The sequence below is a fragment of the Nannospalax galili genome, unplaced genomic scaffold (assembly GCF_000622305.1).
Source record: "Nannospalax galili isolate Female #2095 unplaced genomic scaffold, S.galili_v1.0 scaffold702, whole genome shotgun sequence".
NCBI lineage: Eukaryota > Metazoa > Chordata > Mammalia > Rodentia > Spalacidae > Nannospalax > Nannospalax galili.
This window is the reverse complement of record NW_008348657.1, coordinates 531542-551039: the sequence shown is the minus strand read 5'-3', so window position 1 is coordinate 551039 and position 19498 is coordinate 531542. Positions and strand designations below refer to the sequence as shown.

General features: G+C 43.5%; 1 protein-coding gene across 1 annotated transcript in view; it reads left to right on the top strand.

The window, feature by feature from the left end:
- Abcb10 (ATP binding cassette subfamily B member 10) overlaps positions 1 to 15101 on the top strand; it is a 35355-nt gene extending 20254 nt beyond the window's left edge. Inside the window, exons 7-13 of the mRNA XM_008845776.3 lie at positions 4509 to 4604; positions 5849 to 6058; positions 8204 to 8283; positions 9598 to 9778; positions 12596 to 12639; positions 14142 to 14176; positions 14328 to 15101. Coding sequence (XP_008843998.1) covers positions 4509 to 4604; positions 5849 to 6058; positions 8204 to 8283; positions 9598 to 9778; positions 12596 to 12639; positions 14142 to 14176; positions 14328 to 14559 — 878 coding nt within the window. The 3' untranslated portion in view covers positions 14560 to 15101. The remainder of the gene's footprint in view (positions 1 to 4508; positions 4605 to 5848; positions 6059 to 8203; positions 8284 to 9597; positions 9779 to 12595; positions 12640 to 14141; positions 14177 to 14327) is intronic.
- The last annotated feature ends 4397 nt before the right edge of the window (positions 15102 to 19498 follow it).

Here is a 19498-nt window from a genome sequence, read left to right as displayed (position 1 = left end):
CTCCCATAGCCTCCCTCCTCCCACTAGAGCCCTTATACTCTGATATCCCTGCTACTGTCTGCTGTGTTGTCGGCATCCCCAGCTGTTCCCCACTACTTGTCCATCTGGTGAATCTAATAAGCCTATCTAGAGGTCATTGTTTTAGGAAGGCCAGCTGTTCCTCATGTAGCAGCAATCAGTTGTCAATATTCCTTTAGATAAGACTGGGGTCTGCTGTTCATTTTCCCAGTTCTATGCTGGGTTACTATCTGGGAGTCCCTTTGGCCACCCTGGCCAACAACTCAAAAGAAGGTATCTCCTATCTGGCATTGTTGCTTGTTATGTGTATGAATGAATGTGTTTTGCATTTCTTGCTGCCAAGAACTAAGAGAACTTCAAGTTTTATCTTTGTACCTTTGTTTAAAAAGGTGTTAACTGATGATGGTTCAGTCCTATGGCCTTACAGATGGGTTTTTATCTTGACTGAAACTGATAGTTCCTTGGCCTTGGTCACTCATACTTAACTCTGGTCTTTTGTTTTTTTAACTTTTTTTTAAAAGTTTATTTATTATTTTTATTTTATGTGTATGTGTGTATTGCCTGCATCTAGGTAAGTGCACCCATGTCGTGCAATGCCCACAGAGGTCAGAAGAGGCTGTTCGATCCCCTGGAACTAGAGTTACGGACAGCTGTTAGCTGCCATGTATGTGCTTGGTATTCGAACCCAGGTCTTCTACAAGAACAACCAGGGTTCTTAACCACTGAGCCATCTCTCTAGCTCCATTAACTCTGGTTTTTTGTTTTGTGTTTTTTTCGTTTGTTTTTTGAGACAAGGTCTGTGTAGCCCTTGCTAACCTGGAACTTGCTATGTAGACCAGACTGGCCTTGAACTCACAGAGATCTGCCTGCCTCTGCCTCCAGAATGCTGGGGTTAAAGGTGTGGGTCACCCTTTGAGGTAAGAACTGTGCTTTTGCATCAACACCCATAACCATGGGGACACAAAGCATCTCCAAAGTTATTCTTAAGATGGACCCAGCCTCCTCTTCAGACAACCAATGAAACAACGCTCATACCTGCTGAAAACTGAAAGGAAGTTTCATTAACACTAGTTATTCTATCAACCTCTCTTTTCAGTCACCTTTGAATTAGGATTTAACTAATGACCAAAAGTACAACAGTAGTGTCAAACATGAGAACATGTGTTTGCAACATTTCCTTTCTAATGGTGCTGAAAAATGACAAACCTGTGTAAAGGTGGAAGGTGAGAACTTACTCCACAAAGTTGTCCTCTGACCTCCACGTGTGCATCATGGCATACATGCACACACATCATACACATACAGTTAAAATAATTTTTTAATCAAAAAGAAAAAAAAGGGCTGTTAGACCACGAAAGACATAGAAGAATCCTAATGTATATAAATGAAAGAAGCCATCCCCAAGAGACTACGTTCTGTGTGCTTACAACCACATGGCACTCAAAAGCAAAACTCTAGAGATAGTAAAAATGATCTGTGGATCCTGGGAGTAGAAGGATGAACAACAGGTAGAACTGGGGATTTACAGGGCAGTAAAGCAACTCTCACATGATACAATAATGGTATATTCACAATAATATGCATATCCAAACCACACAGTGGATATATAACAGAAGGAGCTAACCCTAATGGAAAATGTGTACTTTGGTTGATAACAACCTGTGGATGTAGCTATGAAGAAATGGACCACTCTGAAGGAGATGTTGACACTGGGGAATCTGGGGTGGGCATGGTGTTGGGGTAATCTCTATAAATACAATAGTGTTGCTTTTTAAAAATGAAGTCTAAAGGGGCTAGAGAGATGGTTCAGCAGTTAAGAACACTGGCTGCTCTTGCAAAGGACCAGCTGGGCTTGGTGGTGCACACCTTTAGTCCCAGCAGAGGCAGGCAGATCTTTGTGAGTTTGAGGTCAGCCTGGTCTACATAGTGAATTCCAGGCCAGCTGGGGCTACAGGGAGACGCTGTCTCAAAAAAGACAAAAAAGAACACTGGCTGCTCTTGCAAAGTACCTTAGTTTGGTTCCCAGCACCCACATGGCAGCTAACAACCATCTGTAACTCCAGTTCCAGTGGATCTGATGCCCTCTTCTGACCTCTGTGGGCATTGCATGACACAGTTGTATTTACATACATACAGGCAGTACACTTATACACATTAAAAAAAAAAAGACTACTTAAAAATAATAAAATTATTTTTATTTTATTTTTACAGGTGGCGCATGCCTGTAGTCCCAGCACTTGGGAGGTAAAGGCAGGTGTATCTCTGTGAGTTCAAGGCCAGCCTGGTCTACATAGTGAGTTCCAGGTCACCTGGGGCTTCAGGGAAACCCTGTTTCAAAAAAAGCCCCCCAAAAGAAATTTATTAGTATATTCTGATCTTCTCTGTCCTTCTGAATCAAGAAACTTCATTTTTAAAACAGTCTTCTCTGCCCCTGGACAAGAAAGGAAGTTTTTTTTAAATTTTTTTTTTTTATTTTTAAATAAGGCCTAAAAAAATCTGATTGTAGAAAGGCATGCTTAAATTTTGAGATCAGTAAACCAACATAATGAAATGTGGCTTAAACATTTTAGGCTTAGTAGCTCATTTTTAAAGATTAGAATGATTTATAAAAGAATCTAAGTCAAACTGGAAAAGAAAGTCTACTTAAATTTGTCATTTTACTGCTACTGGGGGGAAAAAACTTTGTAAGTCTTAAAACAGATTCTCAGCATTCAGAACCTGTAAAATGTGATTATAATCTCTTACTCAGAAAGTACTGCAAAAACCTTACCCATATTGCACAACTAAATACATTAATGGAGATGGGGGTCATCCTACTTTTTGTATGCTACTGGATATGACATGTATGTTCTAATCTAAACTAAGGTATCATTTATCTTTTCTAAGGGTGCCTTCAGTTCAAAACAAGACAAAACAAAACATATAATCGAAATTTTGTTGGATGCTTAGAGGCTGGCTCACTGTTTCTCTACCAGTATTAGAATACTAGTTAGCTAAATGAGGTATAATTAAAAAAACAGTGCTTAAAGAGTACAGTCTTCTGAAAATTTTTAACAAAGACTGCACATAAATGTCCATGTAAATAGAAACCCTGCTGCACAGGTGGAGCGGTTCTTTGTCTCTCCAAAATAAAACAGAGCTAAAATAAGTTCCCAGTGAAATATTTTACAATCAACTGACTCACATGCTACTTAGTTAACAGCACATTTTCACTGTCTGACACCCTCAGACTCTACTTGAAAACTTTGAGGCCAATCATTGCCAAAACTTAGCACAGTGCTAATAAAGTGCAGCCACTGAGACACTAATACTCCTGCAAAAATCTCTATACCTTATCGATACATAAGACCATGAAAATTTTCACACAGAAATCTAGATTTCTTGAATTTCAGCAGAGAACAGACATTTATGTTGCTAAATTCATCTACAAACAGAAAAAAAAATAATGCACTGTTATGTACATTATTAAACAATATAAACTATTTATTGGTAACTTTTTTACCATGCAGAATGTAAATTTCCTATGGTCTTAGCTCAAATTATATACAATTTAGCAGAGCTAAATTAATGTAAGAAAAATAGCAAGGACAATTTATTTCTATGTAATAGAGCATGTCCTCTCAGTTTGCTGCTTCTTCAAAGAACTTTAGACTCATCTCCCTTACAGGTTCTTTGAAAAGGAAGTTCATGGAGACTAGTTATTAACCCACAAAAGACAATGCTCCACATGGGTGCATTTATATGCATGCAGGCAATACACTCATACACATAAAATAAAAAATAATAAAATATTTTTAAAAATAAAAATAATAAAATATTTAAAATAAATAAAATCTTTAAGGAAAAAATACATTGGATGGGTCTGGTGATTCATGCCTTTAATCTCAGAAACTGGGAGGCAGAGGCAGGCAGAGCTCTTGAGTTGAGACCAGTCAGGGCTCTATAGACTCTATCTTAAAAGTAAAAAAAATTTAAAGCAACAACAAAAAAGAAAAAAATACATTGGTGGACCGGTTACAGCAAAGTGGGGAAGTCTCAGCTGTGGACATTAGATGTTACCTAGTGATATTCTAAGCCTTTGGTTTGGTGGACACTAGGAATCTATGTTAGTACATTCCAAAAAGGATTCATCTAAGATTCACAAAGACATTCGGTCAAAACAGGAGTGAACAGTGAGTTCTATTAAGGGTTCTAACAGTAGCACAAAAGATAATCTGGCTTGGGATCTGCAACATTTCCACAATCAGTTCTAATCAGGTGACAGCCTTGTAGGATCTTTAACATAGGTGTGGCTTTTTTCTAGGAACTTCAGTTCACTTGGGACTGTGCTGTACTTGCAGTACTTCTCTGAGAAGGTGACTCCCCCTGCAGTCACAAGTTGTCACTGGTGGTCAGTTTGGCCACATATTTGTAAATTTCCTGACCCTTATTAGGGCAGGAATCTGTGGCCTTTCCTGTCAGGCTGATGGTGGGTCTCTTCTTTTCCTCAGGTTTGAGTTCCTTCTACTCAGAGCTGATGAAAGGCCTGGGAGCTGGTGGACGGCTCTGGGAGCTGCTGGAGAGACAGCCGCAGCTCCCTTTTAACGGTATGTCTGAGTCAGGACTGTTCTTGCTGAGATTGAACAAAGCTGGCTTTGGATAATCAGACTAGCATCCTGAGAACAGGCCACTGCCAGGACAGAGCAGAAAGGATCAGGATTCATATGTGACAGATGATACACTGCAGGTGATGCTCTTGAAATATGGGACTGAGTACATAGCATGCTCTTCATGTCCCTGCAGCCCGTCATTACCACTTAGGGAAGGACAGTAGCTAATAGGCTTGGGTATGAATAGGAACATCCAGCCAGCTTTCTAAAATCTTCCTTAGACATTGGGACATTTGTGAGGGGAATAGGAGTAAAAGGCTAAAAGGCTCTGTGTGTGTGTGTGTGTGTGTGTGTGTGTGTGTGTGTGTGTGTGTGTCTTTTTGAAACAGGGTCTCTCTGTAACCCCAGGAGGCCTGTCACTCACTATGTAGACCTGGCTGGGCTTTGATCTCACAGAGATCCACCTGCCTCTGCCTCTGCCTCTGCCTCTGCCTCTGCCTCTGCCTCATGCTGGGACTAAAGGTGTGTGTACCACCACACCCCAGCTAAAAGGCTTTAAATTTCTTGGCATTTGGAGGTAATGCAGGGATGCTGGTACTGAGTGGGAAGGGCCACTCCTTCCTTGTCATCAACTTCACTAGAGATGTGGGTTTAGACTACCTGGGGAAGACCTCAGAGGAGCTGCCATGAGTAGCAATGCTTAGCACTCAAGGAAGCCTGTGTGCTGCTAGGTAGGTGCCAGGCAATGAGTGGGAGTTTGGTGCCGTCCAGTATGATTAAAAACCAGGGCATGGATATAACAAAAAGTGAGACGTGTCTCTTATATTAATCCAAGGTCACACTGGGACTGAGTGGACCTCTGACCCTCCACTGTGCTTTCAAAATGTTTATTTGGGGTAGATAAAAGCTACATAGGAGCTCCTGGGGTATAGTGGCACTGGGAGAGGTCATCTAGTTGAAACTAGACTTCCCCAAGGTTGGATCTTCACTTCCACTTAACTTGGGTATGCTGTTCTTATCTGTGGTTCTAAACTCTACCTAAGAAAAGTAGAACCTCAGGCTTATCAGGTTACACAAGACTGTATGCTCAGTGCCCTGTATGTAGCAGGTGTCACACACAGCTGTTCCTTCAAGCACCCAGGATGAGCTGCACTGGGGAAGGAATACCTGTCCCCATCCACATCAGACAGGCAGGGGAGCAAGTTTTGCTTTAGCAATCTGTATTCCCTCTTGTGTTTCAGAAGGGGCTGTGTTAGATGAGAAAAGCTTCCAGGGAGCCTTGGAGTTCAGAAATGTACACTTTGCCTACCCTGCTCGCCCAGAGGTGTCTGTATTTCAGGATTTCAGCCTTTCCATCCCATCGGGATCTGTCACTGCACTGGTTGGCCCTAGTGGTTCTGGAAAATCAACGGTGATCTCACTCCTACTGCGACTGTATGATCCTGTTTCTGGTAGGTGACTCATGGTATTGTAGGCAGGGGTGTTCCTGAGCCATCTGTGTCCCTTCTTGTCACCCAGCCTTACTCCTAGCCCAGGAGAGACCATACTTCAAGACCTGTGGTGCAGACCCCAGTCTCCATGCACTTGGTGCCTTCCCACATTCCTGCTGCTGGGAGGAGGTCGACAAGGCTGTGTCCAGTAATGCCCAGAAAATGCCAGCTGGTGCCAGTGGCCAGGGGAGGTGCCTTTGTGCCACGGAGTGCCCTATACCCCCAACAACATGCTGGGACGCTGCTTTGCTATCCATCCATGTGTTAGAGTGGCAACCTCCACAGGGGTGGGAACCCTTCTGATGCTTCTGCCTGCAGACTAATCCTTGGTTGATTTTTAGTTTGGTTTGAATTGGTTTAGTTTATTTGGTTTAGTTTGGGGGTTTTTTGTTTGTTTGTTTTGATTTTTTTGAGACAGGGTCTTACGAAGCCCTGGCTGGCTTGGAACTCACTATATAGATGAGGCTAGACTCATACTTGTAGAAATCTTCCTGCCTTGGCCTCCTGAGTCATGAGATTTTCAAGTGTGCACCACCACTCCTACTTCCTTAGTTGTGTTAGAAACAGTTAATCTGGTGATCAGGGATTTACTTCTGTGGTAACTCTGCTGAAATTGTTCTGAACTGGTAGGGATTTTTTTTCCTGTGCTGGAGAAATCCAGAGCCTTACAAATGCCAAGAAGGCACTCTACCACTAAGCTACGTCCCCTACCCTCTTTACTTTCTCTTTTGAAACAGGTCTTACTAAGTTTTACAGGCTGACTTTAAACTTGTGATCTTTGCCTCAGCCTCCTAAGTAGCTGGGATTACTGACCAACTCTAGTATGATTTTTCTTTTTAAAATCTGTTGTTCATGTACTATATTGAGCTCAGGTCTTCACACTTAATGCAGCAAGCACTTCACCTCCTGACCCATCACCCTAGCCTAGGTATTTTCTTAATGAATTTTTCTCATTTTGGTTTGAGTTTTATTTCCAACTGGATTATACTAACCTTTCAAAGCAAAAGCATGCTATTTTACATCTTTACATAAAATCTATACCTGTGCTTTGATTTTTGGATTGAGGAAACAGTGTGAGACTCGGTCTCAAATATATATACCCGAAGGCCAGACCTGATGGCCCAGGCCTTTATTCCCTGCAATCGGAAGGTAGAGGCAGCCAAATCTCCGTGGGTTCAAGCCTAACTTGGTCTAAATAGCGAGTTCCAGGCCAGCCAGAGATACATAGTGAAAGCCTGTCTCAAAAAAAAACCCAAAACATATATATGTACTATATATGTGGACACCCATATACACATACATGCATGTACTCAGGGTTAAATTTTCAGAGTATGTCTAGAGTCCCCAGAGTGCCTTCATGGTCACTTCTGATGCTGGCATGGTCAGGGGCTGCTATCAGAACTGCTAGCCAATGGGTGCTGCATGCTTGCTTTTCCTACACAGTTCTCTTTGGAATCAAGACTCTCTCTCTCTCTGCAGGACATCAGATTCTTGGGACCCCTAAAGTCAGGTAGTCCAGGGAGCTACCCTGCAACCTATAGACCCAGGATGTGGGCTGTACAGGTTTGCCACCAGTGGGAGGAGACCTAGCTTCAGACCCTGAAGAAGGGCCTCTTGTCTGTAACTCCCAACCTTGTTGGTTTTAGATTTCATATGAATACTGGAAAAGTTTTTTTTCAGGAATGAGGATAGAACCCAGGCCCTTATACACAGTAGGCAAGTACTCTACCATCGAGTCACAGCCCCAGTCCTAGGTATATAGTTAGTCTTTAAAAAACTGTGAGTTGGGGATAAGGATCAGTTGGTAGAGTGCTTTCCTAGCATGCATGAAGCCCTGGGTTTGATGGCTAGCACAACATTTCAAAAGGGGAGGGAGAAGCACATAGTGGCACAGTCCTGTAATCTCAGCACTTGGGAGGTGGAGGCAGGAAGATTAGAAGTTCAAGATCATTTCTAACTACATAGTGAGTGTGAGGCCAGACTAGGCTACATGAGATCCTGTCTCCAAAAAAAAAGTGAAAATCTGGAATTTTTCCACTGGGCCCCTTCTGCGTTTACATTGGTTATTGACCCATGACCTCTGCTGATTTCTACTTTGCCTCACAGGAACAGTCAGTCTTGATGGCCATGACATCCGCCAGCTAAACCCCAGCTGGCTGAGATCCAAGATCGGGACAGTCAGTCAGGTAAGATGGGCCTCCTTTCTTTTTTTCTTTTTTCCTTGGTCTTTTTGAGACGGGGTATCCCTATACCCCCAGATGGCATGGAACTTGATATGTAGCCCTGGCTAGCCTTGATCTCACAGAGCCTGTCTCTGCCTCCTGAGTGCTAGGACTAAAGGCATTCACCACCACTGCTGGCTATGCCTCCCTTTTATATCACTTTCCTTGAAGTTGCTTCTCCTTTGCTTTTTCTTGATCTGATGCTTCTCAAGAGAGAGAAATGGGAAGCTTTATTTACAGGCTGCTTCACACACAGGCTGCTGGCCATGTCTCAAGGACCCTCAACACTGTACTAGTTGCAGTGCTGGCTTTTTTACTAAAAGCTGAAACTCATGTTTCTTTGCAACACAAGAGTATCTAGAGGATTCAGAGATCCAGAGAAGCTTTCTCTGTTCTCCCCAATTCCCAAGCCTGGCTATGACCTTGGAACCCCTCAAAGAAGTTGTAGCTTTCAAGAATATCACTAATAACATGGTTCCTTTCTTGAGGCTGTTTGTGCAAGACTGCATGAAACAGGTAAACTTTACCATGGCTAGTTTTCTTTCTGCAATGTATACTTGTACTCACTCTGGTTCCCCATTTCTACACTCTGGTGGGGGACCCCTGCACTGGACTGGGTGGGTGGTACAGCCATGGGTGCTTGCTGGATCTCAACATTATGAGGGTGGAGGAAAGACCAGAGGCTGGCGTGCTTCACAGTCCTCTGTGGGTTCTGTCAGGATGCTTTGGCTCTGGCTAGTTGTGTGTCAGAAAGTAGTGGGTGGAGATGGACCCTTACTCTGTAGTGAGATGCAGGCAGCTGGACTTGGGTCTTCCAGGCCTTGGGAGCATTAAGGGAGGGACTGGCACCTCTGGACACCCATCCTGAGGTGCTCTTCCCCACAGGGTAGTGAAGACAACAGATGCATTCTGTCTTACTTTACAGTAAACTGGGAACTTTTAAAAAATTACCTTTATTTAATTACATGTGTGTGTGTCCATGTGTCACAGTGCACATGTGGAGGTCAGAGGATAACTTGGGGGAATCAGTTCTCATCTTTCACCATGTCGGTTCTGGGGATTGAACTTAGGTCATCAGGCTTGGCAATAAGTGCCTTTACCCGCTGAGATTTCTCGATGGCCCCTAAACTCAGAACTTTTAAAGTCTACTGGGCAAGGTTGTGGAGGCAGGTAGGGCCATATTCTGTGTGTGTGTGTCACTTTTGGCTGAGGCCCATTCTTGGTGCCCATGGTGCCTGCCTGAAGTTGGCTGACAAATGTGCTGTACTTCATTTCCAGGAGCCAGTCCTGTTTTCCTGCTCTATCGCGGAGAACATTGCCTATGGTGCCAGCAGCCCCTCATCAGTCACAGCCCAGCAGGTGCAGAGGGCTGCAGAAGTGGCCAATGCCACCGAGTTCATTCGGAGCTTCCCCCAGGGCTTCGACACAGTGGTCGGGGAGAAGGGCGTCCTCCTGTCTGGTGTGTGCTGCTTATATTTTATGTATTGGCTTATTTCTGCCTGTCCTGCTGTGTAGTAGAAGCACTTGCTGCAGGAAACTCCCACATTTTCTGGTGCACTGTCACTTATAGATGAGGTTTTCATCCTTGGGGCTTTTAAAAAATAGCTTCATTTTATTTAATGGGGGACAATATCCCCATTTCTTTCACTTTCTACAAACTCGTCCTAGAACTGTGGATGAATAGTACCCAGCCACAGCAAGCTTTTTCCTTATCTGAGAAAAGATTGTTTTGCAACGTGAGACCATAGGGAATTATAGAAAATAAGACAGTTATGACAAGGTGGCAGGTGATCTGCTCAAGGAAGCAGTGACCACATCTCAAACTGATGTGGAAAGCGTTCATGTGAACCAGGGACTAATTATATTTTCTGGAAAGGGCAAGAAAGAGAGCATTTTAAGTGCGATGGCCACATAACATTGCTGTTATATATTCTTGTAGTCTTTAATTTTTAATGTAATGATAGGGATGGAACCCTGGGACTTGGGCATGGTAGGTATTATACCCTAGAGCTGCACTCCTAGCCTGAGCTTTCTTAAAGAACCCTTTAAAAATAAAAGGCTGGACATGGTGGTATATGCCTTTACTCCCAGCACTCAGGAAGCAGAAGCAGGCAGATCTCTGTGAGTTCAAGGCTAGCCAGGGCTACATAGGGAGACGTTTCAAAAAACCAAAAAAAAAAGTAAAGAGCATTCTTCTCTTCATCTGGCCTTTGGGCCTGAGCCTGTTGAACAGCCTTAAGTCTTGGAGGCGGAGTTGGCAATTCCTGACATTTTAGGCTGAGTCCAGAAGACTGGATGCCACATGTTTTGGGAAAAGGACAGCTTGTTTTGACTTGCTGTAGGATGCAGAAGTAGGACCAGTAATAGAGCTAAGGGGAAATACATTTTTGGTTAGACATAGGCCTTTTTCTTGTTGCAAATACTGAAACTTGTTTTTTCAGGAGGTGCTGAGCTCTCATCCTCAGAGGTGCCTCCATCAAAGTGCTTCTGGAGGGCTAGATCAGGCAGTGGTCCTTTCCAGCTAAGAGGTTGCATCACAGAGGATATGAAATGAAAAGGTTGTACTGTTTCGTGAGAGTTTTTTTTTTTTTCCCCAAAAGATAGTCAGGGAGATGTTTATGGTATGTTTTCGACATCCCAGGAGTTATGTCTTTCTGTGTGAACGCAACCAGCTGCCACATCTCTGAATTGGGTCCTCACATAGATGCCTGTTAAGCTGCTTGTGGTCACTGAGTGTGGGGTTCATCTTTTTTTAAAGTGTGACTGGGATTATTTATTTTTATTTTATGTGTATGAGTGTTTCACCTGCGTGTGTGTAAGTGCACCCATGTTGTGCAGTGCCATGTCATGCAATGCCTGTGTCAGTCAGAAGAAAGGTCAGAAGGAGGCATCAGGTCCCCTGGAATTGGAGTTACAGATGGTTGTTAGCCATACCATATGGGTACTAGGATTCAAACCTGGGTCTTCTGCAAGAGCAGCCAGTGCTCTTAACCACTGAGCCATCTCTCCAGCCCACAGGTTTTTTATTTATTTTTTGAGGCACTGTCTCACTATGTTGCCCAGGTTGGCCTGGAACTCTAAATCCTCCTGCCTCAACCTCCAAAGTGTAGAATTATAAGTGTGCACCACTACACGCAACTGCCCTTGAATTTAGAGGAAGAAAAACACTTGCCTATAGGTTCTCAGCATGCTAGCTGGCACTGAGCATAGTCCAGGAGGCCATCAGCCACTACTCTAGGACCCTACCCAAGGGTGCTCCAAGGGACTACTCTTGGGGTACTGGGCTACTTAGAGGGTGGCGGAGGGTAGAAGGTGTTCTTGCATCCCTTAAATACTGCCTCCAGGTGAGGGCAGCCCCTCGGCATCTGCTGAACATGATGAACACTTTGATAAAGTGATGTGCCACCCAGTGTCACCATGAACAAAAATTTCCCACCAACAGTCAATCCCTAAGGAATGCTCTTAGCACCAGAATTGGAGTTGTATATCATGAGACAACTCACATAGGGAGGTATGAGCCTATGGGAGTTCTTCTGACTGCTGAAGGATGGAATCCTCGGGGAAGGAGCTGGGTAGGAGGCAGACAGAATTGCCATTGCCAGACTGCTGGCTGCAGGCCTGTGTCTCCCCACTCCACCTGTTCTAAGGCTTTGAGTGGAATTTGTGCTTAGAAAAGGAGGGGATTAGAGTGGCTTCTTCGGTTTGTAACCTGCAGCTTCATATGCACACACAGCAGCATGCTGTGGGGCAGGGAGGCAGGACAAATGAGAGGGAAAGGACTGAAGGCTGTATGGCTTTATGGAGCAGTGGGAATACATCCCAGCGTTGCTGTTGGCCTTTGCTCCTAGACATTCCAAGTTCCCTCAGTGTGTGAACATCCTGTCAGGAGGAGGAGTGAGTGGTGGCTGGAAACATAGTCCCTCCTATCAGTGTAGGTGTTGGCCCTGCCCCTGGCCAGCTGTAAGACCTGGGACATGTTACCCTGTGCCTCAGTTTTATCTGTAAAGTGGAAATAATTACAGGGTCTCCTCTGAGGATGCTTGTTAAAGATTAACATGCCAGATGCATTTAGGAAATCCTTAGTTAGCTGTGGTAATAATTGATAGTTTTACGATTTGATAAGACAGTATAATTAAGAAACAAGTTTCTGTTATACTGCCTATTGGTTGTGGTTGAATGGAAGAAGCTACCTTTAGATTGTCACTTGTCTCATCAGAAAAGCCTGTTCCTAAGAATTTTTGTTAAGCTCTCCTTTTTTAACTGTCCTTTCTGTCAGGTGGGCAGAAACAGCGGATCGCAATTGCTCGTGCTTTGCTGAAGGTAAGCCAGCTGACTGTGATTTCCCATTTGCACTTTCCACTTTATACTTTCCTCTTCCTCCTCCTCCTCCTCCTCCTGTTTTGGTTTGTTTGTTGTTTGCTTGTTTTTTTTGTTTGTTTTTTTTTTTTCTTTTATAGGGAGGGTAAAAAGTAAGCAGGGAGTTCCACTGAGGACCTTTTGTCCAAATATAACAAATATATCTCATGTGTCCGGAGTTTGGTGTTGAAGGGGTGTCAGAGGAGGGACCAGCTGAACATGTAGACCTTTAGCCTAGAAGAATCAGTTGACTGGTGACCATGCTTATTAACAAAATGTCAGAACAGTGCTGATGTATATTTATCTAACCTTTACCCAGCTGCTCTGCTGAGGAGCTGGTTAGAAGCCTCAGGCAGACAGACTCCCGCCAGGAGTGGGAAGAATCTCTTGGAGGAGAGCCAGGCATTCTGCTTTTAAGGAAATGACACCTTCCCTTGTTAGTCTCCTCAGCTTATAGGTAGTTTCTAATAGCTTTATGGACACCTGCTTCCATACTATGCTGGGTTAAATGTAATTTTCAGTGACTTTTAGTAAGTTCACAGTTGTCCATGCAGTCTGACTCTAGAACATTCCTGTCTGCAGGCTCTTTCCAATGCAACAAAACACTTTGTCTAGATTTACCTTTCTGGACAGATTATGGAACCAGACAGCACATTGTCTCTTCATCTGCTCCTTACACTCAGTGTGATACCAGAGTTTGCTGTGTGTTAAGAACTTCATTCTCTTGTTCAGTCAATGGGCTGTTTGTTCATCTGTGCTTGAGTTGATTTGGAGGCTGTTGTAATCTTTGAAGGTAGTGGCTAAAGATAGGGTTTCACTATAGCCTTGGCTCACCTGAAATTTGCTATGTAGATGAGGCTGACCTCAAGCTCATAGAAATCCTCCTGCCTCTGTGTCCCAAGTGCTGGGATTAAAAGTGTGCATCATTATGCCCAGCATATTTTCATTTATTGCAGAGAGAGTCTTAGGAAAAACTAGAATGTAATGTATATATTGGCTTACTGTTTTTCTGCCTTATGTGTTAGTTTGCTATATTTTTAAAAAATATATATTTTTATAAGTGTTTTGCCTGAAGGTATGTGTTCAAGTCCATCACATGCATGCCTGGTGCACCTGGGGGCCAGAAAAGGGCACTAGATCCCCCGGAACTGGAGTTACATATGATTGTTAGCCACCATGTGGGTGCTAAGAACTGAACCTGGGTCCTCTGCAAAAACAGCCAGTGCTTTTAACTGCTGAACCATCTCTCCAGTCCCTAGCAGGAGGTTATGGGCATAGAAGTCAGAGAACAACTTGGAGTCAGTTCTCTCCTTTTAGGATGCATCCTAGAAATCAAACTCAGATCATCAGGCTTGGGGGCAAGTGCCTTTACCTGCTGAGCCATCTTACCAGCCCATGTCGTTCCTTTTTACTACCCAGAGCTGTGTTCTCTAATTGATTTTTTTTCTATTTTTTCCCTTCTTTAGAACCCCAGAATTCTTCTCCTGGATGAAGCAACCAGGTGAGGGTGTCTCTGTGACATGTATAATCATATTAGAGAGTGTCCATGTTGGAGGGTGTCTGAGTGACCTGTGTGTCTGTGATGGAGAGTGTCTGAGTAACCTTGTATGGCACTGAACTCTGCTGCTTGCATGTGACCTTGTCTGCAACAGTGCACTGGATGCTGAAAATGAGCACCTGGTACAGGAAGCTTTGGACCGGTTGATGGAGGGAAGAACAGTGTTGATAATAGCCCACCGCCTGTCCACCATTAAGAATGCCAACCTGGTTGCTGTCCTTGACCAAGGAAGAGTTAGTGAACATGGGAAACATGAAGAGCTGCTTTGCAAGCCCAATGGCATTTATAGAAAGCTAATGAACAAGCAGAGCTTTCTGTCAGTATAAAGAAGTAGCTCCTGGAGCCAGCTTATAACCCCAGCCCTGGAGACTAAGGCAGGATTGCCTGGACAGCCTGGTGTACATACATAGCAAGACTGTGTCTAGAAAGAAAGAGAGCAGCTGCAGCAGTTACTCTAGGTTGACTAAAAGACTCTTAAAAACAATGTGGCAGAAAACAGATCTTAGAGACTGTGTAAAATCTGTGAATCATTCAATTATTTGAAATATGCCTATTTTTTTCCCAAAGGATGTAAAACATTGTTTCAAGATATACCTGTCCTTAAGACCTTTTTACTAAGTTTTATCATCATGATTCTCTAATTGTCTGCAGTACTAAAGTTACTCCAGGTTTTGGGATGTTTGTTAGCTCAGCATACCACCTCAGCTCATTTGCCTGCTGCTCTTGATTCAAGTTGTTGTCAGATGACAACTTTAAAAAAGGGAGTTATCAGCTGGGCATGGTAGCGCACACCTTTAATCCTAGCACTTGGGAGGCAGAGGCAGGTGGATCTCTGTGAGTTCAAGGCCAGCCTGGTCTACATAGTGAGTTCCAGGACAGCTGGGGCTACAGGGATACCCTGTCTCAAAAAGACAAAAAAAAAAGGGGGGGGGGGGGGTGGGGGAGTCATCAATTAAAGCCCTAATTACTTTAGGCCAGTTTGCCAATCACTGGGGCACCCACCTGAGCTCTCAGTTTACTAGGGAAAACTTAGAGAAATGCTGACACACCCTGACACGCTCCTAAACACACCTGCCAAACAGGAGACCACTGAGGGCAAGTGTCAAAGGGAACGTTTGCCCTATTGGTCTCCATGTCTTCAGGTGTCAAGTTTAGGAACACATGTCCTACTGGCGACAACTGCCAGAATATACATATGGAATACTCTCTGAGGGCTGGATGAATTTTCCCAAAGGAGCTCGTCCCAGCTGTTGAACAGGAAAGCTGCCTTTTTAAAATTCTTTTGTTTGTTTCTGTGATTCCTTCTGGGAAGCAAGCAATAAGCAAGGTACAAATGGCCAGGTTTTAACAAAGGCAAATGAAGATGAATTTTACATTTATCTGAAGCATGTATTTTGGAAAATTACCTGTTAAAAAATATAATTCTGAGATAAATTGTTTTTATATTTTTAACATTTACTGAATAAGGCTGAATCTGAATAATATGACTACTCTTCAGCCTTAAGATGAGTGTGGTGGTGCACACTTGTAATTCCAGCACTTGGGAGGCTGAGTCTTGGACTACATAGTGAGTGAGGCCATGGAATGAGACCTTGTCTCAAGCAAAGTTCAGAAGTCCTTCCTAGCCAGTCATGGTGGCACACGCAGTTAGTCCCAGCACTTGGGAGGCAGAGGCAGGCGGATCTCTGAGTTCAAGGCCAGCCTGGTCTACATAGTGAGTTCCAAGCCAGCTGGGGCAACAGGGAGGCCCTGTCTCAGAAAGACCGAAAAAAAAAAACAAAAAACCAACAACAGAAGTCCTTCCTAGATCATGGACTACAAGAGTCTTAAGAGTGTGGCAGGTTTCTGTAACAGGAGCTCAGTAGCCCTTTCCCTTCTGTTTTCGGTGATAGTTTTAGTCACTGCATGCCTCGCAGTTCTTAAAGCAATGCCAGCAACCACTGAATTTGCCTTTTTTGTCAGTGTTGTTAATTTGATGTTGCCTCAGAAAAAGTGCTTTTTTTTTTACACTGGCGATGCAGCACCCAATGTGTAGCTACTCTGATTATTAAGAGGGATGTTCCCCACACCCACCCATGTCCATTCATCTCTGGTCATACTGGAAGAAACCACTTCATGAGAAGCAGCGCATCACATCTTAAAAATTCTACCTGAAGGAACATGCTGATGAGTAAGATGGGCTTCATGGGTGAGTGAGGGCTGTGCTCTTTGCGTTAGCAAATAGAGCATTTGTGACAAGCTGCAAATCAGGTCAGAGGGAGATCCTTTGGTCCATGGAAATATTTTTAAAATTGAATTGTCATTACATTGTATTTCCTAATGTTTGATTATGTCTGTAAGTAACACTTTATATCAGATTAAAGTTTATAGTGAACTTTGGTGTGTGTGTGTATATGTGGTGGTGGGGATTGAACAGAGGACCTCATACATGATAGGGAACTGTTCTACCTCTGAGCTATATCAATATCCACAGCACTGTCTATTACTTCTTGTAAAAGTTTGTACTACTGATTCTTGATAGTATTTGCTATGGAGATTTAGAAATTTTAGAAAATCTAACCTTGGCAGGTGTGGTGGCACACACCTTTAATCCCAGCAGAAGCAGGCAGATCTCTGTGAGTTCAAGGCCAGCCTGGTCTACATAGTGAGTTCCAGGGTGGCTGAATGCTACAGGGAAACCCTTTTTAAAAAAAAAAAAAAAAAAAAAAAAAAAAAAAAAAAATTCTAACCTTACAAATACAAAAAGGAGAATAGTAACTATAAATTCCATTCTTTTTCTCTTCACTGGAGATTCTTCATGTCCTTACTTGTTTGCTGCTTATAAACATTCTGCTCAGCTGTCTTCTGCCCCACCATGGGAACTGTTATATGGAATTGACAGGATTCAGCAGTGTCTGCCTTCAAGAAGCATCTAGTTTGGGAGAGGCAAAGTCAACAAAATCAAAAACAAGAAAGTGGGGTGAATGTTACACAAGGTGCTGTGGTTACTAGCACTACGTAGCCCCAGCTGGCCTGGAACTCAGAGATTTGCCTGCCTGTGTGCACTACCACACCTGACTCTGGTTTTTTGGTTTTTGAGACAAGGTCTTATATAGCCCAAGTTGTCTTTAAACTCCTGGTCCTGCCACCACCACCTAAGAGCAGGGATTACAGGTGTGTACCACCATACTTGGCTCAAGTAGCTGCTTCTAAATGTTTTCATGAAGAGAGGGTGACTTTGTAACCTTTGTGTCCAGCATAACAAATACACAGTACACGCTCACACCGTTTTTTGTTTTTTGTTTTTTTTTTTTGAAATAAGGGTTAAGTAAGCCTGATTGAATAAATCTTGGATGAGGACAGTGTGCCTACTGTTTGTTCACATTCCCACTAGCCGTTCATCTGTGCATATTGTGGATTGGCAAGCATCTTTACTTTCTCCCCCTGAGAGAAAGTAGGAGGTTTACCTTGTTTTGCTGCTGCCTTTTGAGTCTTATGGTTTCTGAAGCCCAGTGCGTTTCCTCCTCCACTGTCTTACTGGAACGGGTGTGCAGTAGGAGGTGGAGACAGTGGTGTCTGAAGAGGGTTGGTGGGGGTCAGTTTTGTTCTTGTGTCTTAAGAACTAGTCAGGTTTGCCAACCATCTCTTGTAAAAGCCTCTGCAGGAGTGGGAACATCCCTCCATCCAATAGAGATGTTGGACTATCAAGAATTAGGTAATACAGATATGACTACATTCATGGATATGAAAAAATAACAAACAGAAAGGTACGCAAGCTGAAGGAAAAATTACACTCTAAGAAAATCAGTAAAACCTGGAGAGATGGCTCAGCAGTTCAGAGCACTGGCTGCTCTTGCAGTGGACCCAGGTTCAGTTCCCAGCACCCACATGGCAGCTAACAGCTGTCTGTAATTCCAATTCTAAAAGATCTGATGCCTTCTTCTGTCGTCTGCAGGCACTGCATGACATGGGTGCACTTCCATACATGCAAGGCAATACACTCATACACATAAAATAAGCTGGGTGTGGTGGTGCACACCTTTAATCCCAGCACTTGGGAGGCAAAGGCAGGTGGATCTCTATGAGTTCAAGGCCAGCCTGGTCTACAGGGATACTCTGTCTCAAAAAGAGGGGGGATAAAAAAGATAATAAAGTCAATAAAAGCAAAATACTGTAAAAGAAAAAGTGTCAGTGCATGAAGGGCCTGAAATGGCACCAGCTCAAAGGCTAGACATGCCTGGAACCACACAGATTAAGATTTCACTAGTAATGAAATGGGGAGAAAAAGGGTCCCCTAGAGGGTTCTTAGTCTCATTCATAAAATAATTTAAGAATGGACCCAAACAGAAGCTTTTACAATTTTATCAGAATCTTAAAATCCTCAGGGCAGGCAAGCTGCTCAGCTGCCTTGAGGAGGTGAATGGTGGGAAGAAGTAAAGAAAATCATGAAGGAGTTCAGGTTTACAGCCTGCATGGGGGTCAGACACGTGGCTGACTTGCAGCCACATGGCTGGGAGAAGGAAGCTTTAGAGAAAAAGTGAAGAAATACAAGGTGGCTAGGGGCGGCCCAAAGCCTGTTTAGTAAGAAAGGCATGAAGAAGAAAAGGAGAAATCACGCTTTCCTGAAGAGTTCAGGAAAGTGGACAGATTTAAAGAGACCTACATGACTGGCTGGTCTGGAAGTTCTGCAGAGGTCTGAGCTAGTTCCAGGCAGGAAAAATTCACTACCTCATTAATGTGCCAGGTATTCCACCCATCTATTTAGCTTAATTTAAGGTGAACCTGCCTTCCTAGGAGTGGTTCTACCACCAGGTGATTGACCAGTGAGACTGGAAAAGTGGGTCCTCCCACAGATAAACTTTTTTTTAATAGTCGACCAGTTAAACTTATGGGGCTTATTGATACTCTTAACAGTAATTTTAAAAAAGAAATGCAGGGTCTGGAGAGATGGCTTCACAGTTAAGAGCAGCTGCTCGTCCCACCACCCAAATGGAGTACACAATCACCTGTAGCTCCAGTTTGAAGGAATCTGACACTTTCTGGCCTCCACAGGTGCCAGACACACATACGGTACACATACATATATTCAGGCACTCACGTATACATATAAAAAAAACTAAATCTCAGGCCAGGCATAGTGGTACATGCCTTTCTTTAATCACAGCACTTGGGAGGCAGAGGCAGGTGGATCTTTGTGAATTTGAGGCCAGCCTAATCTACATAGTAACTTACATAGTAAGTTCTAGGACAGCTGGGGCTACAGGGAGACCCTGTCTCAAAAAAGAC